Source organism: Rana temporaria, chromosome 1 (genome assembly GCF_905171775.1).
Source record: "Rana temporaria chromosome 1, aRanTem1.1, whole genome shotgun sequence".
NCBI classification, from domain to species: domain Eukaryota; kingdom Metazoa; phylum Chordata; class Amphibia; order Anura; family Ranidae; genus Rana; species Rana temporaria.
In genome coordinates, this window is record NC_053489.1 from 394,918,320 (window position 1) to 394,944,694 (window position 26,375).

General features: G+C 44.4%; 1 protein-coding gene across 1 annotated transcript in view; it reads right to left on the reverse strand.

The window, feature by feature from the left end:
• Positions 1–1,340: 1,340 nt before the first annotated feature.
• The window catches only part of LOC120913040, a 55,769-nt gene continuing 30,734 nt past the window's right edge, over positions 1,341–26,375 (reverse strand). The window contains exons 2-3 of the mRNA XM_040322718.1: positions 16,558–17,445; positions 1,341–2,151 (exon numbers count right to left, since the gene is read on the reverse strand). Coding sequence (XP_040178652.1) covers positions 1,989–2,151; positions 16,558–17,438 — 1,044 coding nt within the window. The 5' untranslated portion in view covers positions 17,439–17,445 and the 3' untranslated portion in view covers positions 1,341–1,988. The remainder of the gene's footprint in view (positions 2,152–16,557; positions 17,446–26,375) is intronic.

The window sequence follows — 26,375 nt, forward strand, 5'->3', positions numbered from 1 at the left end:
AAGCAATATCTGACCATTTTAATCTAGGTCCTACATTACCATCAGGGCATTTACCAGGCCTGGGATCTTATGAGGAATGAGGGGTGACTTCTAAGATATGATATAGTCTTGAAGCGCTTGCAGCTATTCGTCATCTTTTGGAGTTGCCGAACCAACACTTAAAGTAAGTCTAGGATCAATCTAACTAATCTTAAACCTGCTCCCATCCCCAGTCTAACTACTGGAAAGATGTCTATAATTACCTCTTCTGAGGGTGCTCTGGGCTGGTTACACCATCGGCTCCCAGGAACCGGCTTAAAGTGATTGTAAAGTCTCAAGGTTTTTCACCTTAATGCATTTGATGCATTAAGGTAAAAACACCTTCTTTGCTGCAGCTGCACCCAGACCCCACCAACTTTTTCTTACCCGAGCCTGATCCAATTAAGCCATGAGCACTAACCCAGTTTGGAAAACCACAAACTTGAAACATTTTTTTATTAAGTAGAAAATAGTTGAAACCCATCTGTTTTTACTGCTCTATTGTGACAAGATGCTCCTTTCATTTATTGTCCCAAGTATACAACAATAATTTAGAGGGCATACAGTAGCTCAAGAGAAAGGGAAAATCTCTTGGACAGTTGACACCAGAACAGATGTCCCTTCTATTCCTGTTCCTGCAACAAATTAAACTTTTAAATTAAAGGGTTTGTAAAGGAATTTTTTTTATCTTAATAGCTTCCTTTACCTTAATGTAGTGCTGTTGTCCTCATTGTTTGTTTTTGCTCTCAAGTTGCTGTAATTCTTCTCTGATCTCCACACTTCCTGGTTATCTGTTTCCTGATAACCACAGTACTGGGAGCTTTCTCTCTGTGGTCACTAATCAATGAGGTGTGATTACTGTGTGTCTAAAACCCCTCAGCACCAATCGGTTTCCAAACCATCACTGCCATGTATTGGCTCTGTGGCTCTGTACATCACAGAAGCAGGAAACAACATGCAAAAAACAATACTAGAAACTGCAGGTACATTATATGATTGATTTTTATCTATTTTTAATCATTTTTAAAAGGAATCAGTTAACTATTATGTCTCTATACTCTATAAACAGTCATTTCAGCAAAACATTTTTTTTTTCCTTTACAACTCCTTTAATCATCGCTTTCTGTAGAAGGGAGGGTGAAGCTGCTCAGCAATACAACTCTAAAAGATGTTTCAACACTTCCCTGCGCTATTAAAAAATGTGAAAAAGTTTTGGCTTTTTTTTTTTACTTTAAAAATCTTAAACTTGATAAACATTTGCTGTCTATTTAAGGCTGAACCCTAAGCACATCGGGATTAAAGCTGAATACTGCAGCAAAGGCTGGTCTTGTTATTTTATCTTTTTAATGTGCAAATTCATTTTCAAAGTATCTGTTTTAAAAGAAAAACAAAGAAAAAAAATATGTAATCGCTTTTTACAGGGAAGAATGTATGTACTAACTTAACATATGTTTATAACTATTTTAACTCACTCAGGACCTGCTTTGTATACATGTATTGAATCCAACTGACAGTGTAATAAAGTCTTTGTAGACATCATCTTAGAACTATTATTGAATGTCAGGTTGGAGAAATGTGAGTACATTTAACTGTAGGAATGTGTAGGGGAAGAGTGGATAAAATACTGGGAAGGTGTACGTATCTAGAAGAGGCAGAGAACCCTGCCCCATTTGTCCAATAAAACTAGGGAACTTAATTCTACTCCTCTGCACATCAGTAGAAGTACAGAAGCTAATTGTCGGCTCACCTGATTACTTAACTTATATTCATGTCTAATATTCACTCTTTAAAATACCCTCTCACAAATATGAAGTAGGAACAAATATAAAACCACTGATGACCATTGACCCCATAAGAAAAGACGATAAACTTGTTTAGTCTTGTAACTTCTTGGATCAAAAATAATGCAGGAACAACATGCTGACAAGATTCCTCCGAAAGCCAGGAAAATTTGATGGATAGATAACTTTTCAGTGATCAGGTAAAATATACACATCATCGTCTTCTTTGTTTATACCGATGTCACCGTGATTACCACAGTTGTAATATACTCCTTGCGTGTTGCTGTAAATTGGTTGATTGCCCTCACAGACATCACTCTCTAAATAGGGGTCTTCTTCCATGGTTTGTTTACTGTGGGCAGAAAAAATAAGTGATAATGGTCACACTACTATAAACGAGTCTGGCAGTTCAAATTCAAGTGGCTCAAACATATTTCCATTTACTTGTATTATATAAAAAAGTTGTCTTTTGGAAACCAATGGAAAACTTGAAAGAGTTGTACAATTCTGTGTTTCTATAGTAGTTTACATTTCAGACCGAAACTGTAGTCTGCAACTACAACGCTGTCATGAACTGAAGTTTTTACATACAGTATGCTTTTAATATCTGATCCTTTAATGCCCTCAGTAAAATAATTAAACACACAGCTCACAGTTCTAATGTATTCCCTTGCCTCAGGCCCCATACACACGAGAGGATTTATCCGCAGATACGGTCCAGCGGACCGTATCCGCGGATAAATCCTCTCAAAGATTTCAGAGGATTTCTATGCGATGGCGTGTACACACCATCGCATTGAAATCCGCGCTGAAATCCTCTGCCGATGACGTGTCGCGCCGTCGCCGCTATTATGACGCGGCGACGGGCGCGACGCTGTCATATAAGGAATTCCACGCATGCGTCAAGTCATTACGACGCGTGCGGGGAATCCCTTTAGACGGATGGATCCGGTAAGTCTGTACAGACGAGCGGATCCATCCGTTGGAATGGATTCCAGCAGATGGATTTGTTGAGCATGTCAGCAAATATCCATCTGCTGGAAATCCATCCCAGGGGAGATTTATCTGCGGATAAATATCCCACGGAGTGTACACACCATAGAATCTATCCGCTGAAACCCGTTTGCACGGATTTATCTGCGGATAGATTCTATGGTGTGTATGGGGCCTAAGTCTGTACAGACGAGCGGATCCATCCGTTGGAATGGATTCCAGCAGATGGATTTGTTGAGCATGTCAGCAAATATCCATCTGCTGGAAATCCATCCCAGGGGAGATTTATCTGCGGATAAATATCCCACGGAGTGTACACACCATAGAATCTATCCGCTGAAACCCGTTTGCACGGATTTATCTGCGGATAGATTCTATGGTGTGTATGGGGCCTTAGAGGTTTTTATATATATTGTAGCCTTCCAGTCTATGGATGTGGTGGCTTCATTGGTTTTCCCTTTAAGACTTAGAACGCTTTCAGCAAGTACAGAAAAACCTGTTGTTCCTGCCAGAAATGCAGTGTCCTTGTCACCTTCTGTCAAATAACTTGGAACAATTATATCTTCTACCTGTAAACTACTAATCTGCCCATCTTCCATGCAAAGGTGATGAAAAGGGCAGATATGTTTGAAGTTCAGAGTCCAGTCTGGGTAAAAAGACCGAAAAAAATGCAGCCACCTCATCTAAGCACTGATAAACTGCAATATATAAACATTTTTAAAGCGGGGGTTCACCCTAAAAAAAAAATTCTAACATTACATTGAGCTCACTTCCGACATTGACAGTATGCTGATCTTTTTTTTTTTTTTTTTTTGCTGTACATACCATTTTATCGTTATTTCCCCCCCCGACTTCCGGGTAGTTAATCCCGCAGGAGTGGGCGTTCCTATGCACAGGCTAAGTGATTGACGTACGACTAAAGCTTCCTCCTGATGCATACGGCCGCGTCACGAGTTACTGAAAGAAGCCGAACGTCGGTGCGCAGGCGCCGTATAGAGCCGACTCGCAGTCCCGCTTCTTTCGGCAAATCGTGACGCGGCCGTATGCGCTGGGGGGAAGCTTTTGTCATACGTCAATCACTTAGCCTGTGCATAGGAACGCCCACTCCCGCGGGATTCACTATCCGGAAGCTGGGGGGGGGGGGGGGGAATAACGATACAACGGTATGTATGGCAACAAAAAAAAAAAGATCAGCATACTGTCAATGTCGGAAGTGAACCCCCGCTTTAATTTGAGTTGAGTTGGATACACTTTAACCAGACTACATATACATCAGATCACAAACAGTTTTAGGGCTCATGTAAATGATTAAAACTTTTTCTGAATGCTGGAAACATGACAGCTGTAAACCGACGGTGAAAAACTTTCATTTTACAGCTTTTACATGCCACAATTATACAAGTTTAGCAACGGTTATGAGCGTTTGAAGCTGTTAGAAGCGTTTTTTTAAAGATAACCTCAGGAGACCCTCCCAAATGCCCACAATGCATAAGTAACATTTTAACAATTTCAGTCATACTGTAAGAGAAGAGAGAGCAGTGTGCTTGTAGATACTGTATTTATCGGCGTGTAACACGCACCCCAAGTTTAGGAGGGAAGTTTAAGGAAAAAAACGTACATTTTAAATGCCCATCAATGCAGCCTTATCAGTGTCTCCATCTGCAGCCTTGCCCAGTGTCCATCTGCAGCCTTGCCCAGTGTCCATCTGCAGCCTTGCCCAGTGTCCATCTGCAGCCTTGCCTAAAATTGCAGCATGACGGGTTTTTACATTTTAGCGCCGCCAAGATACACAGAGCCAGATGTCCTGTGTATTCGGCTCCTCTCGGCTTGTCTCACAGTCCCGCCCCAGCTCATATGATGGACACAACACCGGTCCAATGGCGGGACATAAAGGCAAGGAGGCGGGACTGGGCATTACTGCGAGCGGAGCCGAGCTTAGCCGAGTACACAGTACACGCTTGGTCTATTTCGGCGGTGCTCGCTTCTCTTCCCCTCAGAGACAGCGGGGATCGGCGTATAACATGCACCCACAATTCCCCCTGATTTTAAGGGTAAAAAAGTGTGTGTTATGAGCCGATAAATACGGTAGCTTATTTTTTGTGTTTTCACTATGGATCCTATCATGAGCATCCTGATGTTGTTGAGGCTCTATAGACATAGAAAATTGCATGAGAGGACCAGAGTTCATTGCTCATGCACTCATCCATTGATGCAGGCAACAGCATGTGGTAAAATTAGTTTTTTTTATATTTCTTTTTTTATATGTTCAAAAATTATCAGAAATCTTTACCCCTTTTAAAAATGCTTATAAACGTAAACGTTGCTTACCGCGGTTACAAGCATTTGGCGTTTGAAATGCCGGTAAACAGTCCTGTTTCTGAATTTTAAAAAATGCCTGTAACCTCAACTGCCTCTAAACTACTAAAAACTACTGAATGTACATGTACACGTAACATAACAGAGGAAAATTCAGGGGCTGCTGAAAAAAACACCAAACTGCTCCTAAACTTCAGTTAAGTAGCTGTAGTGTACATGAGACCTTAGAGGAGGGTGAAATATTTATTTACCAGTACTTTCATATTCAAGTATTTGAAATATTTGAACAAATGAATGTAGGATGAAGAGAATTAAAGCCTATAAACCCAATCATTAAATCTCATATAGGTTTAACACAATACCCACTTACAATATTGTCTTGCATAAAAAAATAAATTGTCTATTCAACTTATACATAAAAAGACCAGTATCAGTGTTAAAATTAGTATTATCTAAGGAGCATGCTGCATATTCATAAAGCAGTCAATGTGACTTCCACCAAACATTCACTGGTGATGAATTGCTGTAATTTACAAAACATGCACCTTCTGTAGATAAAAAGTACATTAATACCTTGGTTTACAAGCATAATTTGTTCCAGAAGCATGCTTGTAATCCAATGCACTTGTATATTAAAGTGAGTTTGCCCATAAAAAATAATGCAAACTCAGATGATTTGTTCCACAACCACTGCTGGTGTATGCAGTACTGTATGTAGCCAGAGGTGTGGGGGCACTGGTTTATGCAGTACTGTATGTGGCCAAAGGCACTGGTGTATGCAGTACTGTGCAGTACTGTGTTTCGAAAGACGAGCAACAATTTTTTATTTATTTTTTGATATGCGAGCACTGACTTGATATACGAGCAGTCCAATCAATGTAGTAAAGCTGCTGGTGTATGCGGTACTGCATGGGACCAAAGGTCTCGGGTCACTAGTGGCTCCCAGTGCTTCCTGGAGAACTCAGAGACATTTGGGAACTGTTAACACTTTGCGCTCCGACGCATGTTACTCCCGCCTCACCCAGCTGGGAGTGTCTCTGAGTTCTCCACAAATTGCTGGGAGCCACTAGTGCCCCCAGACCTTTGGTTACATGCAGTACTGCATACACCAGCGGCCTGTAACCTCAACTGCCTCTAAACTACTAAAAACGACTGAATGTACATGTACACGTAACATAACAGAGGAAAATTCAGGGGCTGCTGAAAAAAAAAAAAAACTGCTCCTAAACTTCAGTTAAGTAGCTGTAGTGTACATGAGACCTTAGAGGAGGGTGAAATATTTATTTACCAGTACTTTCATATTCAAGTATTTGAAATATTTGAACAAATGAATGTAGGATGAAGAGAATTAAAGCCTATAAACCCAATCATTAAATCTCATATAGGTTTAACACAATACCCACTTACAATATTGTCTTGCATAAAAAAATAAATTGTCTATTCAACTTATACATAAAAAGACCAGTATCAGTGTTAAAATTAGTATTATCTAAGGAGCATGCTGCATATTCATAAAGCAGTCAATGTGACTTCCACCAAACATTCACTGGTGATGAATTGCTGTAATTTACAAAACATGCACCTACTGTAGATAAAAAGTACATTAATACCTTGGTTTACAAGCATAATTTGTTCCAGAAGCATGCTTGTAATCCAATGCACTTGTATATTAAAGTGAGTTTGCCCATAAAAAATAATGCAAACTCAGATGATTTGTTCCACAACCACTGCTGGTGTATGCAGTACTGTATGTAGCCAGAGGTGTGGGGGCACTGGTTTATGCAGTACTGTATGTGGCCAAAGGCACTGGTGTATGCAGTACTGTGCAGTACTGTGTTTCGAAAGACGAGCAACAATTTTTTTTTTTTTTTTATATGCGAGCACTGACTTGATATACGAGCAGTCCAATCAATGTAGTAAAGCTGCTGGTGTATGCGGTACTTCATGGGACCAAAGGTCTCGGGACACTAGTGGCTCCCAGTGCTTCCTGGAGAACTCAGAGACATTTGGGAACTGTTAACACTTTGCGCTCCGACGCATGTTACTCCCGCCTCACCCAGCTGGGAGTGTCTCTGAGTTCTCCACAAATTGCTGGGAGCCACTAGTGCCCCCAGACCTTTGGTTACATGCAGTACTGCATACACCAGCGGCTTTACTACATTGATTGGACTGCTCGTATATCAAGTCAGTGCTCGCTTATCAAGTAAAAAAAAATTGTTGCTCGTCTTTCAAAACGCTCGTATACCGCGTTACTCATAATCCAAGGTATTACTGTATATATTTTATTCTATAATTTGTCCCATTTTTGATGAAACTAAAAGGACATTTATGGTTCAAAGCATTGCCAACATATTCGCACATAAATGTTTTTTTTTTTTTTATGTATTTTTAAAAATAAATTATTTTTAAATAATATTGGTATCAAATAATGGTATTAAATAGAAATAAAAAATAAATATATCAGCAAACAAAGAATAGCCAAAGGTAGAAAGGGAGAAAGGTGTTAGTACTGATTAGAGTTAACTAAAAGTTAAATACAAATATTTTTTAAGCACAGCTTTTGAGGGCATGCCCCCTGGGCGCCTTCGGTTTAACGCCTACCACATTTCCCACTTTGTGAGTCCTTAGTTTTGTGCTAGTTTCTTAAAGTGATGGACCTTTTTTCCTTCACTGACAAAATCGCCCTTAGCTCACAGTTTACTATTTTTTATCTTTGATTTCTCCAATCAACCCTCACTGTCTTTTTATAACAACATAGATCCTATAGATCTTGATCAGCACAACCCCAGGTAAACATTGGGAGCCATACACAGACCTCACACTATGGGGAAGCCTGTTATGTTTCTTCGGGCACTGGTTCCTGCAATGACGCTCACCTTGACACTTGGTGTTGAATAGGGTGCTATACAAGTCAAGGACTGTGGTTCATCAATATGGAACCCAATCCCTGAAGACCCATTAGGTGGGTATAACCACCATGATGGTGAAGCCTGAACTTCATATACAGTCCAGCACCTTGAAATTGTATTACAGTATCTCACAAAAGTGAGTACATCCCTCATCCCTATTTTTGTAAATATTTTATTATACCTTTTCATGTGACAACAATGAAGAAATTACACTTTGCTACAATGTAAAGTAGTGAGTGTGCAGTGTAAAGTTGCTATTCCCTCAAAATAACTCAACACATAGCCATTAATGTCCAAACCGCTGGCAACAAATGAGAGTGCACCCCTAAGTGAAAATGTCCAAATTGGGCCCAATTAGCCATTTTCCCTCCCAGTTGTCATGTGCCTTGTTAGTGTTGCAAGGTTTCAGGTGTGAATGGGGAGCTGGTGTGTTACATTTGGTGTTATCGCTCTCACTCTCAGTGGGAAAGGTGTCTAAGTCTGATCTTGCCCCTAGGTATTCCTGCACCATGTAAAACAGACGCTGGCGATGGTTGCTTGAACCGATCATACCTTGGGGCTGCGGACTAAAAAATTGTCTGAACGCATCGGTCAGACGACCACCTTCTCCACTGCTCCTTCTTTGACTGACCAAAGCCTCAGCAACACGTTGTCCAGGACCAGGATTTTGTAACCTCCCAGTCTCTGGGAACATGTTGCACAGACCTTTCTGCAAGGCCTCCCAAAGATGTTTCATCCTCTGCTCCCTCTGTGACGGGGGCAAGATAAGTTCCGCAACCTTACCCTTGTAACGTGGATCAAGGAGGGTTGCCAGCCAGTAATGATCCCTCTCCTTGATAGCACGAATACGAGGATCCTTCCGCAGGCTTTGCAGGATCAGGGGGGCCATGCAGCGTAGGTTTGCTGAGGCATTCGGTCTGGAGTCCTCTAGGTCACTCAGGATGACATGATCCGCAGCCACCTCCTCCCAGCCACGTACAAGTCCATGGGTTTCTTGGGACTGTAATTGATCCTTTGAAGACTGCTGCTGATGCTGAGTGCTAGGCTCCACCTCCATGCTGACACAATCCTCCTCCTCCTCCTCTTCCTGTGTGATAGCTGGGCCAGCAGGAACACTGTTTGGATAAAGGGGGCCTTGAGAGGTAAGGAAGTCCTCTTCCTCCCTCTGTTCTGCCTCAAGTGCCCTGTCCATTATTTCATGCAGTGTGTGCTCCAACAGATGGACAAGAGGGACAGTGTCACTAATGCATGCACTGTCACTGCTCACGATCTTTGTGGCCTCCTCAAATGGTGACAGGACAGTGTATGCATCCCTTATCATGACCAAAAAAAACATTGCCGAAGACCGATGCCTTAGCACAGTTTCCAAAATCATGGAGAAGCAGAAGTACAACAGCTTCAACTCCATCTGGACTCCAACAACCTCCTGGACCCACTACAATTGAGTTTCTGCCCAGGCCATGGGACAGAAACGGCACTTCTCAAAATATGGCATGATGCTCTCCAAGCAGCGGACAAAGTAGAATCTTGTCTCCTGGTGCTGCTGGATCTAAGTGCAGCTTTCGACACAGTAGACCACAAAACTCTACTCACACGGCTCACAGAAGTAGGTGGAGTTGCAGACTCAAATCTACCATGGTTCGCATCATTCCTAGAAAATCGATCACAGACAGTGAAACTAGGAGCCTTTACGTCAGAAGCCTGCACCGTCACATGCAAAGTCCCTCAAGGATCACCCCTGTCGCCCGTACTCTTCAACATCTACCTCCGCCCACTCCTCACAATCATTAGCAAACAAAACCTGTTCTACCACTCCTACGTGGACGACACTCAACTTTATCTGCGTATCACCAACTAAAAAGACCAATATCATGGATTAGAAAAATGCCTGACCTTAAAGCGGATCTCCCGCGGCTTAATCGTTTTTTTTTTAATGCTTCGATCCGTCCAATTCCAGCGGCTCCCGCAGCAGCCTGCGCCTCCTGCCCGTCCTCTGTGACAGCTCTTTGCCCCCAGTGAGCGGCGAGCCTGTCTGTCCTCCAGCTCCGGGACTCGAATCAGAGCATGGAGAGGAACTTGGAGCAGTCCATGCTCTGGAAGCATGGGGTACGCTGCGCCCGCTTTCCTCCTGGGGGAGGCGGGCTCAGGGGACGAGGTCAAGGAGGAGGCGAGGCGGGCTCTCGGCTTATCTGCGCTCCCTCCCCAAGGGTGCTGCTGATTGCTGCCCACTGCCGTGCGGCCACACAAATTTCTGGTGCTAGACAGCCGCCTAGAGGACGAGGCGCATTAACAAGCTCCAGGCGCCCTCTCCTCCTAGTAGAGAGTGCCGGCCCTGGGTGTGCCTGGGCATTAGGGTGTGCCCAGGCACACCCAGCACACTCCGTGCGCACGCCTATGTATGCACTCCAAGGCTCTCTTCAACCTTGCCCATTTAAGTCAGGCTTACTGTTGAGCAGGATAGAGACCTAAGCGCACTATTTGCCACAGCACACATAACTATTTTTCTCTTTTTAGTGTACCCAGGGATGGAAAGTAGAAACCACAGTGCCTCCTAGCATATGTGCGTGCAGCCTATTGCATTAGGGTGTGCACCCCAAAGCAATAGGGCAATGGTCGGTAGAGCAGTGGATGATGTCAAAAGGGCAGAGACTGGTGTCAGTTTATTTTTTATATATTTTTTATTATTACTTTTTTATACAATTTTATTATTTTTTACAATATATTCATTTTTTTTACAATATTATTTTATTTTTTACAATTTCTTTTTAGGAGCCCCATGGGGGCCTACGTGAAATATTAGGGGTCTAAACCGACCCCTGATGTCTCACTTTTCAGACAGAAAGAGACTGAGGACAGAGATTCCCCAGTTCCTTTCTCTGCAGCCAAGTAGCAGGGGGAATCTGCCCAACACAGGGTCTTTAGGGTGTGCCCAGGCAAACCTGGCACACACTGTGCGCGCACCTATGACTCCTAGTATGAGAGTGGGCACCAGGGGCGTAACTAGAAATCACAGGGCCCCATAGCAAAATGTTGTATGGGGCCCCCCCAGAGCCGCCCTAGTGTCAATGCAGCGTGACCGGTTCCCCATACAGCGTGACCTGTGCGCCATGCAGCGTGACCTGTGCGCCATGCAGCGTGACCTGTGCGTCATGCAGCGTGACCTGTGCGCCATGCAGCGTGACCTGTGCGTCATGCAGCGTGACCTGTGCGTCATGCAGCGTGACCTGTGCCCCATACAGAGTGACCTGTGCCCCATACAGCGTTGCCCGTGCCCCATACAGCGTTGCCCGTGCCCCATACAGCCTGGCCTGCCTGTGCCCAATACAGACTGGCCCCCCTATCAGACCCCACTCCATCACAGATCCATCCCCATTACAGACCCCACTCCATCGCAGATCCATCCCCATTACAGACCCCACTCCACCACAGATTCCCCCCCCCCATCACAGATCCGCCCCCATTACAGACCCCACTTCACCACAGATCCCCCCTATCAGACCCCACTCCATCACAGATCCATCCCCATTACAGACCCCCACTCCACCACAGATCCCTCCCCCCCATCAGACACTACTCCATCACAGATCCACCCCCATTACAGACCCCACTCGACCACAGATCCCCCCCATAAGACCCCACTCCATCAAATATCCACCCCATTACAGACCCCGCTTTACCACAGATCCTTCCCATCAGACCCCACTCCATCACAGATCCATCCCCATTACAGACCCCACTCCATCACAGATCCATCCCCATTACAGACCCCACTCCACCACAGATTCCCCCCCCTATCACAGATCCGCCCCCATTACAGACCCCACTTCACCACAGATCGCCCCTATCAGACCCCACTCCATCACAGATCCATCCCCATTACAGACCCCCACTCCACCACAGATCCCCCCCCCCATCAGACACTACTCCATCACAGATCCACCCCCATTACAGACCCCACTCGACCACAGATCCCCCCCATAAGACCCCACTCCATCAAATATTCACCCCATTACAGACCCCGCTTTACCACAGATCCCTCCCATTAGACCCCACTCCATCACAGATATATCCCTATTACAGACCCCACCCCATCACAGATCCGCCCCCATTACAGACCCCCCCTATCAGACCCCACTCCATCACAGATCCATCCCCATTACAGACCCCACTCCATCACAGATCCCTCCCATCAGACCCCACTCCATCACAGATCCATTCCCATTACAGACCCCACTCCATCACAGATCCATCCCCATTACAGACCCCACTCCATCACAGATCCATCCCCATTACAGACCCCACTCCATCACAGATCCATCCCCATTACAGACCCCACCCCATCACAGATCCGCCCCCATTACAGACCCCACAGATCCCCCTTATCAGACCCCACTCCATCACAGACCCATCCCCATTACAGACCCCACTCCATCACAGATCCATCCCCATTACAGACCCCACTCCATCACAGATCCATCCCCATTACAGACCCCACTCCATCACAGACCCCACTCCACCACAGATTCCCCCCCATCACAGATCCGCCCCCATTACAGACCCCACTTTACCACAGATCCCCCCTATCAGACCCCACTCCATCACAGATCCACCCCCATTACAGACCCCACTCGACCACAGATCCCCCCCATAAGACCCCACTCCATCAAATATCCACCCCATTACAGACCCCGCTTTACCACAGATCCCTCCCATCAGACCCCACTCCATCACAGATCTTCCCCATCAGACCCCCCTTCACCACAGATCTTCCCCATTAGACCCCCCTTCACCACAGATCTTCCCCATTAGACCCCCCTTCACCACAGATCTTTCCCATCAGACCCCACTCCATTACAGATCCCCCCCATCAGACCCCACTCCACCACAGATTCTCCTTCTACCACAGATCTCCCCCCCATCAGACCCCACTCCATTACAGATCCCCCTATCAGACCCCACTCCACCACAGATCCCACTCCATCTCAGAAATCCCCCCCCCCCATTACAGACTCCCTCCATCACAGTCCTTTGCGGAGTCAGCCTGTCCCTTTCATTAACGCAGCATTCCCCCCCTTCCTCCCCCTCTCCACACTGTCCTACCTTATTCACAGCCAGGAAGCACCGCATGGCAGGTCCAGACAAAGGGCGTGACTTTTCAAGTTAAAGGCGGGTGATTGGTTGCTGGGACTGCCCCATTGTCTCTAGCAACCAATCACCTGCTTTGTAACTTGAAAAGTCACAAACTTTGCCCGGACCTGCAGCGCTGACAGGCTTGTGTGAAGCTGTGATTAAGGTGTGGGGAGGGGGAGGGGGAGGAAGGGGAGAGTGATGCGATTATGTAAACAGGAGACCGGCCGTCGGCGTGACGTCACACGCAGGGGAATGAACCAACTCTCCTCCATGGGGGGGCGCGAGCAGGGGCGGACTGACCATTGGGACTCTCGGGCACTGCCCGAGGGCCCCATCAGGGTTGCCAGGCTCAATAAAACCAGGGACAGTATGTAAAAATCTGTGTTTTTTTTACATCTGTCCCTGATATGTCCGAAACCAACATGCTTTTGATGTGAAAATTCTGAGATTTTAGCTGCCCTGTCTCTGCACCGCTTCCTGGCATGGTGGCTATCTGTAAGCCTGGGGGCCCCATAATCTTCTATTGCCCGGTGGCCCCATGATTTGTCAGTCCACCCCTGGGCGCGAGGAAACGCACAGGACACTGAGGACAGAGGAAAGGGAGCCAGGAGCGCACTCGGCAGCCAGTGAGTCGGCGCCGGCGGCCTGCATGCCGGCGATGCTCTTAACCTTACCGGGCCCCCCTGATCCTCACTCAGCTGCGGGCCCCATAGCGCCCGCGTGGGTCGCTATGGCGGTAGTTCCGCCACTGGTGGGCACCAGAGTGTTTACAGACTATTAAATGCCTTTGCAAAGTTCTTTGTAGAACAACTTCAGCTAGTAGGTGAGTAGCAATGATGGTTAATTGTGTTTGTTTTTAAATGCTGGAATTTGGGGGACAAAAAGCAAAAAGTGCCATGACCGGGTCTCTGTGCTTCTCTACACAATGCAGGAAGATCATGGCTGGTGGGATTGGCCAGCAGGGTGTTGTATATAGCTTTCTGAAAGCATCAAAGCTGTTTTTCTTTCAAGCAGTAGGCTGTCTCTTTAGAGTTATGCAAATATCAAAATGCCTTGATGGGTGGATGTCAGTCTGGAAAAGTGGGTGTTCCTTGGAAAATTGAATTGGCATGCATACTGTGCTATGTAATACTCACATATAAAGTTGAGCCTCGACGTCTGTCTAAAAGAATTGAAATCCAATGAATAAAAGGTGTAAGCCAGGGACAGAAAGGCCTGGTGTGGGAAGGGCTTTATGTTGCTGGATGACCTCTAGGCAAGAATGAGACAAGCTCTATCTGACTTCTAATGCACATTGTGAGAAGCTCACAGTGTACAGTAAATTCAAAGTAAGCAATTTTAGCACTGAATAGGAAAGTGCAGAACTGAAGCTTCAAAGACAAGTGTGGATCATCCATGTGTTCAGGGTGAGTCAGAGCACAGTGCCCATCCCCCTGCCTGTGTGAAGTGAACACCCTGCACAGACGGATTATACGCCACTGATCTGGATCCTTCCAGACCCTGAAGCAGTTTGTGCACTCCTGTGACCCACAAAAGAAGTATGGCCACAAAAGCTTTGGCTATACGTCGCTTTGAACTTTCTTAGTTATTGAGGAACATAGCTATTCTTGCAAAGAGATAATTGGCAGACATTTCTGTAAACTACCTACCTTACTTTTGACTGATGGAAGACAAAATCTAATTTAAAAACATTTTTGTAATATCGGCAGATCTCATGCGTTTTAAAAGGTCTTCTTCTCAGATCCTCTTAAATCTTGTTTATTGTGAAAAGCAGAAGATTTGATGATTATTTTTTTTTTTGATAAGGCTGATCAAACTAAAGCCTAGTATACACTAGTATTTTTTTTTTCGTTCAACCCGGCAGGGCTGAACCAAAAAAATAAACTGACGGCTCTGGAGGAGCAGCTGTATTAACCATGCAATGTTAGTACATCGATCTCCCTTGCTGTACTACTGTGTTCTAACAGGGGTATGGCCCTGCACCGGAGCACTCCAGTCAGCGCTTTCAGCTATTGGCTAAGAATGCTGATCGGGGGCCAATTGGCAGACCTTTTTTTCAGTCATGTCCATAGGCGTGCGCAGCCTATATCATTAGGGTGTGCACCTCAAAGCTCCAACACATATGTGTGACATATGTACTGGCCTCTTCCCCACTATCCATCCTGAAACAATGGTAGGGAGCAAGGGGGACCCGGGCAGCAGAAAGGAGATGAACAGGGACGGGAGGGGTGGCATATATTGGTACCGATCCCCCTGTATTTTGCTCCTGTAGCAGTTGAATTTCGGAGAGAGGGAGGAGAAGCCTACTTTCAGCTGCTGCAGGAGGAAAATACAAACCGATTCCACTTTATCCCAGCCCCGCTGCCCTTCCTGTCCAGATTCTGAGGCTCGGCAAGGAAGGATCGCAGTTTACTTGTCACCTACCCATAGATCACGATTGACGGGTTGCCAACACCTGGCACACCCCCTGCACACGCCTATGGTCATGCCCCATAGACAGAAGCTGGCTTCTGTCAGACTGGCTGCAGTACACATGGGCCGAATGTTACTATTGAACCAGCCGATACCGCCCTACATTCAGCCCGTGTGCACTAGGCTTAAAGCGGAGGTCCACCCACATTTTTTTTTAAAAGCCAGCAGCTACAAATAGTGCAACTGCTGACTTATGGACACTTAGCTGTCCAGCGCGGCCGCGATGTCCGCAGCCGAGGCCGAGCAATCGCTCATCTATCGGCTGCCCCCACTGCCATCCTCGGTGAGGAAATCAGGAAGTGAAGCATTGCGGCTTCAATGCCCGTTCCCTACTGCGCATGCGCGAGTGGCGCGGCCTGTTCTCACTGGTCCCTGCTCTCTCCTGGGAACAGTGTGTTTCCCAGGAGACAGCGGGGGAGGGGGGGAGTGGTGTGACTCCCATAGGAGTCTATGCCCAGAAGTGGGTGCAAATACCTGTCTTAGACAGGTATCTGCACCCCCCTCCCCCCCAAAAGGTGCCAAATGTGACACCGGAGGGGGGAGGGTTCCGAAAAGCAGAAGTTCAATTTTTGGGTGAAACTCCGCTTAAACACTGGAATATACTTAAACAGCCAATTCATTGTTTGGTATACTGATTTTAATTGCTCACTGAAAATCTGGTTTCTAGAGGTCCACATACTTTTTCTATAAATACTCAATTATTCGACTATATGGCAAAGTCATATGGTGTGTGTTTTATTTTAATTGGTTTTGTGGCTATCATTTAAAATAATATGAGCCATTTATTTGATTTCCTTTGCTTTCATTTGGAGGTACTTCCTTTACTTTCATTTAATTCTTAAATTCTGTAGAAGAAGTTATATTCAACATTTTCTATATTTTACTCTAAACGGAATGGATGTTCGTTGCTACGTCATGCTATGAAGTCAGTACCTTACCTTGGTGCTTCTGTTTTTTTTTGTTCTTTTGAATATTCATAAGGTTTTGTCTTTGTTTGCAAGTGACCAATAAAGACGTTTTCATAGTCTTGCCTCGGACCTTGGTTTGAAGTTGATCCCATAACATTGTTATTTCTTGTTGTGTAGCGTGGTTGCCCATTAGAGGGGGACGCCTCTGTGTCAATCTTGCTTCCAAAATCAACTGAGTTTTTCTTCTTCCACAGGTACAGAATCACCCCGCCAACTATAAGGCACAAAGCTAATATCGGCAGCACTATGTACAGAATCAAATAGGTTTGTGAACCACAATTTTCTGTAAGGAAATCACCAAGTTTTTCAAAACTTGATGCATGGGAGTGGGACGATGATGTACATGTCACAGAAAGCTTTGAGTGGTCTGTCAAGGTGTTATTTAGGTGCTGCATTATACCGTTAGCCAGATCACATTTGCAGTCCACACTTAAATGAAGGAGACTGGAGTGAAAAACACTTGACGGAATTTTAGATAGAAGATTTCCTTCAAGTTTTAGCACTTGCAGATTGGACGAATTGCTAAGAAAATTTTCTGGCAGCTGTTCCAGAATATTGTTCCCCAAATGAATTTCTTCAATGGCAGTGGCATCAGAAAGGAAATGTTCTGGTAGCTCTTTAAGGCTATTGTAAGACAAATCTAGTTTCTGAAGCGAGGTATACGGTGAAGCTGGATTTATATTCTTAATGTTAGTGTTGTTCAAATTGACAATTTTACAACTTGTAAAATTTGACCATTGTAGAAGTTCACAGGTCTGAGGTGCTGACTTTTCACAATTGGTACGGTTGCACACTTCATTAGCATCGCTAAGTGTGTTAGAAAAGATCATCATCATTATTAAGATCCGCATCTTTCTCCTGTAGAAGACAAAGGAAATAACACATAAGAATGCCCACTAACAAATACAACGTTTAAATAAGAAAACAGATATAACTTTAAAGCAAAAACATTTAGTAAAATGTCATTTATATATGTGTGCTACTGTGTGGCTAATGATAGCAATGAAAGGACGAAAACTGGACAGCCGCACTCCGAAATTACTTAAAATAAGTTGTCTTTTATTTTTCAACTGTACATACAGTCACTGCAACCAACAAAATACAGTATGGCCGACGCGTTTCGCACTTACAGTTAGTGCTTAGTCATGGCTCACCTGGAGAGGTGAGAAATTTGTCTGTGTGGCTAATGAGGTGTTCATGATTTTATGACAATAAGTGGCCCCCTGCCCACTGTAAAACACCTAGGCCCGGATTCACAAAGCACTTACGCCGACGTATAACACGTTACGCCGACGTAAGTGCAAATGTGCACCGGCGTATGTGTGCGGCAGACCTACGAACCAACATGCGCCTAAAAACAGGCTACACCCAGCCAACGTAGCTTGCACACGCCGGCGTAGGGTGGGCGCACATGTGGGCTGGGTGCATGGTGCTGCTCCCATTGATTATCTTTCAAACATGCAAATGAGGGAAATACGCCGATTAACGAACGTGCGTGTGCCCAGCACATGCTACGCGAGATGCGCGTAAGTTGTACGTCCGGCGTAAAGTTATTCCCCATAAATGAGGTGCAACCCGGCAACAGACATGCACAGGTCTGTGCCGGCGTGGTTGTGAGCAGGCGCAGGGGGCTGCTGTGCATGCGTCCACGTCACGGCGCATGCGCAGTTTGTGATACGTACTTGTTTGGCGCTCGGCCCATCATTTGCATGGGGTCACGCCTCATTTGCATGGGGTCACGCCCACTTCCACCTACGCCGGCGTGCGCCTTCAAAACCCACGCTACGCTGGCGCAGCGTTGGGAGCACTGGCTTGCTGAATGCAATGCTTGCCTCTCCACGCTACGTTGGCGTGGCGTACAGTGTTTGCTCTACGGCGGCGTAATGTGCGCCTTGCTCTCTGTGAATCTGGGCCCTAGTCTGCAGACCTGTGTTTTGGCATGATGGGCGTTTTTTTTTTGGCAGCTACTGTAGATCTTCTCACCTGTAATTGCAATAATCTATCCTGACAAAAATGTCCCTTGTCCCTGCATCTGCACCTGCAAATCATCTGTAAGACTGTCAAGCTGACACTGCACGCTATGCTGTTCTTTCCCTGCTAGCACCTGACCTAACTGATTAAACTTACATTGAATAATCATTTGTTATTGGTCAGGATATCTTTCCTATGACCACCAGTGTAGAGAAAGGTATTTTTACTGTGACCATCAATGTAAATAGGGTAATTTTACCCAAAACAATGTGAACAGTGCAGGGAAAGATTTTCTCTGAATCCACCATTGTAGGGAGGGGGGGGGGGGGTTTCCCAGAGGAGGTATTTTTTTCATGGAACAACCATTGCGAAGGGGGCTTTGATTAGAAGGTAGGACATTTTAAATAACCCCCAAATAGAAAATATTGCCGCAGACCCCCAAAGTGTAAGTACATATGAATGCTATATCGTTTTTTTAGGTAGCAATGGTAAAAACGGTTTATTTTCCATCGGTGAAAAAAAATAGAACATGTTTTAAAATTTTCCTATGGATAAAAAAACGATAGAAAAAAACGGTCGTCTGTGTGGAAGTCCATCGGTCAAAAATCCACGCATGCTCAGAATCAAGTCGACGCATGCTCTGAAGCATTGAACTTCATTTTTCTCAGCACGTCGTAGTGTTTTACGTCACTGCGTTGGACACGGTCGGATTTTTGACTGATGGTGTGTAGGAAAGACTGATGAAAGTCAGCTTCATCGGATATCTGACGAAAAAATCTATCGGATTAGATTCCATCAGATATCCGATCGTGTGTACAGGGCTTAACTGTATCTTTCCTATGTTGTTCCAATGCAGCATACCGGTTTCTCTGCCACTGCAATTTTTAGCAAGATCTTATTTGCAAGTGAAACCACGAACCACAATATGTTTAAAAGGAACTAGGTCCTTAAAACTGCTAATATTAGTCTGCTAAGTCTGCTATAGCACATTTGCATCTCCTATTACATAAATTAGAAGTGTGCTCCAAGAACTGAAACAGGGAACTACAGCTCTAAATCCAATTTACACAGCGGATTTGATACTATGTTCAGTTAAAGTGATATGCCTTACTGTACATAGTAAAGAAAAGAGCAGTCCATAATTAAAGCATATTTTTCAGGGTAAAGTACTGTAAAAACAAGACATATGCAGTACATGTTTGAAATACATGGACATATCCCGGGGTGTTTTATGAAAGCATTGGGCCTATGTGCAAGATCATACCTTGGGTCTTTTCTGCTAGGAAAAAAAAAAAATCAAAGTGTGACATGTGTAGTACCCATGGGTGTGATTTTATGTAGCTTTTGGTGGCTTTAGGTCAGGATTGCCCAACCGGTGGCCCGGGGGCCACATGTGGCCCGCAGAGCCCTCTGATGTGGCCCGCGACCTCCTGCTCTGGGATGGAATAGAATATAATAGAAGTCTATTGCAAAGTGCAGAAAAGCCAAAGCCAATTGCACCCGGGGCTGCGGGTAAACTGCATTACATCAGTGTAAAAGCAACCATGGGCCCCTTTCACATGGTCAGTCCGACCCAATTGGACCCTCCATTCACCTCTAAGGAGTGGCAGATGTTAATCTACTTGTGTCCTACCTCCAAACTGATCAGGCTGTGTCTGTGTCCGCTCTGCCATCCGCCCGCTCCACTGATTGTGGCCCGTGACCAATTACCAAGTCGCTTAAGTGGCCCTTGCGCTTCAAAAGGTTGGGCATCCATGCTTTAGGTAGTCCCTTCTGGTTGCATAGTAAAGTAAGGGTGCCAAGCTGTTGTGGGACTAGTTTCCTTGTGTGGCTGTTTAGCTCCAGCTCAGGGCCTTCCTGACAAGGTTGCCAACCCTACAACTTTTTTTTTTCACTGAGAAATCATGAAATATTTACTAACATAGTGCATTTTTTACTGACAACCTGAAATGTGACAAACTCCTATTATAAACTAGAAAAAAGAGAATTGATAGTTAAAAATTATAAAGCATATGTAAAAATTAAAGTGCTTATAAAGCCGCAACATTTTTTACCTTAATGCATAAGGTAAAAAAAATGTTTTAGTATGTGTATCTTCCCCTCACTCATCCCCTTATACTTATCTGAGCCCTCACTTGATCCAGCACTGTGCCCGTCTGTAGCGATTCTCCTCACTCTCACAGGCTTTGCTGAGGCAGCAGGAACCATTGGCTCCCTCTGCTGTCGGTCAAATCCTGTGACGAGGGAGTGGGGATGGGGTCATATCTCACTGTGTCTATAGACGCAGGCAGCAGGTGTCGAGATTGAACGTGCAGATGTGTCATCATAGGAAGTGGCTTCCTATGGTGGCACACCAAGATGAGGAGGATCTGAAAGTTCTGGCGGGAGACCTGAGAAGCGGAGGATGGGGGCCGCTCTGTATAAAATCATTTTACAGAGCAGGTAAGTATAACATGTGTGTTACTTTAAAAATAAATAAAATATTTGACAAAACTTTAACCACTTAAGACCCGGACCATTATGCAGGTAAAGGACCTGGCCCTTTTTGTGATTCGGCACTGCGTCGCTTTAACTGACAATTGCGGGGTCGTGCGACGTGGCTCCCAAACAAAATTGGCGTCTTTTTTTCCCACAAATAGAGCTTTCTTCTGGTGGTATTTGATCACCTCTGCAGTTTTTATTTTTTGCGCTATAAACAAAAATAGAGCGACAATTTTGAAAAAAATTCAATATTTTTTACTTTTTGCTATAATAAATATCCCCAAAAAATATATATAAAAAAAATGTTTTCCTCAGTTTAGACCGATACGTATTCTTCTACTTATTGATTGGTTTAGGCAAAAGTTATAGTGTTTACAAAATAGGGGATAGTTTTATGGCATTTTTATTATTATTATTTTTTTTTTACTAGTAATGGCGGCGATCAACAATTTTTTTTCGTGACTGCGACATTATGGCGGACACATCGGACACTTTTGACACATCTTTGGGACCATTGTAATTTTCACAGCGAAAAGTGCTATAAAAATGCACTGATTACTGTGAAAATTGCAATGGCAGTGAAGGGGTTAACCACTAGGGAGGCGCTAAGGGGTTAAGTGTGCCCTAAGGGAGTGATTCTTACTGTAGGGGTGGCGTGGCTGGACGTGTGACGTCACTGATCGTGGGTTCCCTATAACAGGGAACAGACGATCAGTGACACTGCCACAGAGAAGAACGGGGAAGGTGTGTTTACACTCACCTCTCCCGTTCTTCAGCTCCCGTGACCGATCACGGGACACCGGCGGCGATCGGGTCCACGGGTCTCGCGGGCACAGTCACGGAGCTTTGCACCGTGTCGCGAGCGCACGAACCACAGCTGGGCACTTAAAGGGCAATGTATCTGTACGTGCCTGTGCCCAGCCGTGTCATTCTGCCAACGTATATCGGCGTTAGGCGGTCCTTAAGTGGTTAACAATGATGATAACAAGTAATCTACTTGGCTGTACAATGAAAAAGTCAAAGCCGTATGAATAAATGTAAGCTAGTGACTAGTATTATGAAAGACTTGACAAAGTTTAGGACTGAGAAGAAAACAAATCCAAAAACAAGGCAAGTGGTGATGATTGTCAGGTTGTGCCTAACAGTGGGCGTGGCTTGAAAGAGAGTGATTAAACTGAACCCAAGCCGAGTCCCTGAATACACTCCACACCAGGAGTGTCCAACCTGTGGCCCACGGTGGCTATGAATGCGGCCCAACACAAAATCATAAACTTACTTTAAAAATGTTATTTATTTTTTTTCCATTTTTTGTAAAAATGTATTTGCACTAAGGAAACACAGGTAGCCCAAAAAACTATTTGACAGTCTTTTTACTGGACGTTTATCTCCCTAAATAAAATATCCCACTCTTCACAATCATGCCTTATTCATGTCAGCTGTTTTAGGCAGCACCAGTGGCGGCTGGTGCTCAAATTTTTTTTTTTTTTGGGGGTGGGGGGGGAGAGGGGGTGCAAACGAAAAAAGAAAACAATTGCAGCCTCACTGTGCCCATCAAATGCAGCCACTGTGGCATCAATTGTCACCACTGTGACATGCCATCAAAAACATGGCCACTGTGCCATCAATTGTCACCACTGTGCCATACCATCAAACGCAGCCACAGTGCCATCAATCATCATCACTGTGCCATGCCATTAAATGCAGTCACTATGCCATCAATTCGCACCACTGTGCCATGCCATCAAACGCAGTCACTGTGCCATGCCATCAAATGCAGCCTCTGTGCCATCAATTGTCACCACTGTGCCATGCCATCAAACGCAGCCACTGTGCCATCAATTATCACCACTGGGCCATGCCATCAAATGCAGTCACTATGCCATCAATTTGCACCACTGTGCCATGCTATCAAACGCAGCCACTGTGCCATGCCATCAAACGCAGCCACTGTGCCATGCCATCAAACGCAGTCACTGTGCCATGCCATCAAACACAGCCACTGTGCCATCAATTGTCACCACTGTGCCATGCCATCAAACGCAGCCACTGTGCCCCTCAATTGTCACCACTGTGCCCTTTAATTGTCACCACTGTGCCCATTGTTGCCACTGTGCATGTCACTGTGCTCTTTAATTGTTGCCACTGTGCCCATTGTCACCACTGTGCCCATTGATGCCACTGTGCCCTTTGTCGCCTCTGTGCTCATTGTCGCCGGTGTACCATGTAAAATGCACTTACCTTTCTCCTTCCACGTCCCTCGATGTCTTCTCCCGTCTTGGTGACGCTTCAGCCAATCAGGTTACCGATAACCAGAATCGGTGAACCTGATTGGCTGAGACGGCCGTCAGTCTTATCCAAGGAACGCACCCCCCGTACGTTCCGAAGATAAGCATCAGGGAGACTAGGGCTGTACTCGAAAAGCCTATCCGCTGGCTCTGATAGGCACTTCCGCACAGCCAACCAGCTGACGTTATTCAGGTGGTCAGCGCTCAAGTTCCGGCCATCTGAATAGACCAGCGGCAGCTGGCAACAATAACATACATTCATGCAATGCATGAATGTATGTTATTTCAGTGGCAGTGCGCAGCCACCAGAGGGGGCGGCGCTCCAGCGCCCTTTATGGACGGACCGCCCCTGGGCAGCACCTATATTTGTGAGCAACTATTTTCAAGGATGAAAGACAAAATTAGAACCAAAATATCTGATGAGCACCTTGATAATTCATTGAGAATTGCTGCTACATGCATTAAACAGTGTCAAATATCATGTTAGTTTTATGTTGCTCTCTTTCACGTTTATAATAAAAAATATTGCAAAAAAATGAATAAATTCAGTTTTATTCCACAGATAGGTACATTATCTATATCGGTGATTGTTAACTTGTAATCTGACCAAATTTTTCTGCTCATCAGCCATCCTTATTGTTTGTGTATTTTAACTGTGACCTAACCAATTCCTCCTCTTCCAATGTGGTGCAGGAAGGTCAAAAGGTTGGACACTTCTGCTCTACAGAAATGCCACAGTCTTTGCATCCACAAAATACTCCTGAATACTGTACCATAACTGGCAGTCTCACAGACATAGATAATTCTCAGGTCAAAACAAAGATAATTTTATAAAATGAAAACTTTTATTTACATATGCTTTTCTGCACACAAAATATATAATTTTGTCTGACTATGCCTACTTTAAAGAAGAACTTTATTTAAACCAGCAACTGTTGAACACTTTGGTCAGGACTACCGGTATATAACGTACAACATATAAAGAGTGGAGGAGTCAGGATTGTTTATACCCGTGATCTTTTTTCTAAAAATACACTAATATCATTATCAGCAGACACAAACACAGCAAAAGTTACAAAATCCTGCCTACATTCCTACTAAATATAAAAGCTAAAACTGTAATAAATAACAAAATATTTGTACACTTTAAATTGTGCCTTTTTTTATGAAACAAAAATCAAAGGTACGCAAAACTGTAAATAAGCAATTTAGTCTAAAAATCTGATGGTTATCATTTTCCACTTGCAGCTTTCAAAGTTTGTAAAAGACCGTCCAAACCATATATTTTATGAAAGCACATGACCTGCGGAACAAAAAAAAAATGTGCCACTGATTTTTGAGACCCTGCAATAGTTGCCCAAATTTTTATCAAATTGCTATTTTCACTAAGAGTAAACTAATATCATTATTTTTTTTTTTTACATATCTTTTATTTTGTTTTTCTCCAATAAACAACACAAAATGTTACAACTGTAAATACATCTTCTACACATTATCATTTATCAGTTCCTACTTCCTAACCCTTCTTCGTTTATATCCCTTCTTAACCTCCCTCCCTTCTCAAAACCACAAAAAAAAAAAAAAAAAAAAAAAAAAAAAAAAAAAACACCCCCCGTCCTCCCTCCCTTCCCTTCCCCTCCCTCTCTCCTCTCTCGAGAATTAGGACTTGAACCTCTCAGAACTTTCTCATCTGCCTCTAACCTACTTCCTTCTCTCTAAGATTCTAATTTCCCTCTAACAACCTCCTTCCTTCTTCTGATCTAATGAATACCTTCCACCCCGACCATGTTTCTTCATACTGTGTTTTCTTATTCTGTGCTGTATATACCAAATCTTCCATTGCTCCTACCTCGTCAATCCTTTTCAGCCACCCTGCAATAGATGGCGGGCGCACATCCCTCCACCTCAGCGTGATTCCTACTTTTGCCGCGTTTATCATATGACACACCACCGACTTCTTATATTTCTGCACTGGTATCTGTGAGCTATGTAACAGGAAGAGAGCAGGATCGTCCGCAATCCATTCTTCCGAAAATTTTTGAGAGATTCTTCTTACTTCCTCCCAATAGTATCGCATTTTTTGGCAAGACCAAAAAATATGGAACAGAGTTCCTTGTTCTCTGCCACATCTCCAGCACCTTTTATCTACCTCTTTATCAAATTGATATAATCTTTCTGGAGTGTAGTACCATTGTATAAGGAGCTTGTAATTAGCTTCTTGCATTTTTGAGCATACTGATGAGTTGAATGTCAGGTATATTATTTGTTTACGTTGACTTGGGGTGAATATTCTCCCCAGTTCTTCTTCCCATTTCTGAATACCTGGCATTACAAAATCCTCAGCTGGCACGTTCAAAAACCCATACATTTTAGATAATGTCCTTGAGACTGGTTCCACTCCGCTACAACCTTTTTCCAATACTGTCAATTTCCTATTAAATTCTGTTACCGGGCCTAATGATCTTAAAAAATGACTTACTTGCAATGCCTGCCATAATGCAAGTTCAAATGTACCTCCCACTTCTGTCAAATCCTTAATTGATGGCCACGCATTTGGCCTCAGAAAGTCTGAGACCTGACAGAGGTCCTTTTCTTTAAATTTTTCTTTTATGTTTTTTTCCATCCCTGGGGTAAAATTAGGATTACCTATTATAGGTATCAATGGCGATTTACTTGGTGTATATTTCTTATCTTGACAAATTCTTGCTGAGATTTGCAGTGTAGGGCCTATTATAGGGTGTCTCTTGAGGTATCTAGGAAGAACCGCGTAGCACCAAGGTGCTCTAGCCAGGGGTATCTGACTCACGTACTGCTCTATGTTTACCCAGCGTTTAGACTCCCCGTTTCTACACCAGTCTACCAACCTAGTTAAATGCGATGCTCTGTAATATTTTATTATATCCGGGACTGCCATCCCTCCTACATTTTTCGACATTCTCAACAATTCTTTTTTAATTCTGGCTTTTTTCCCTGCCCATATAAATTTCATAAACAGGGTATTTACCTGTCGAAGGAAGGTCATTGGTATACGGATTGGCAGTGCCTGAAATA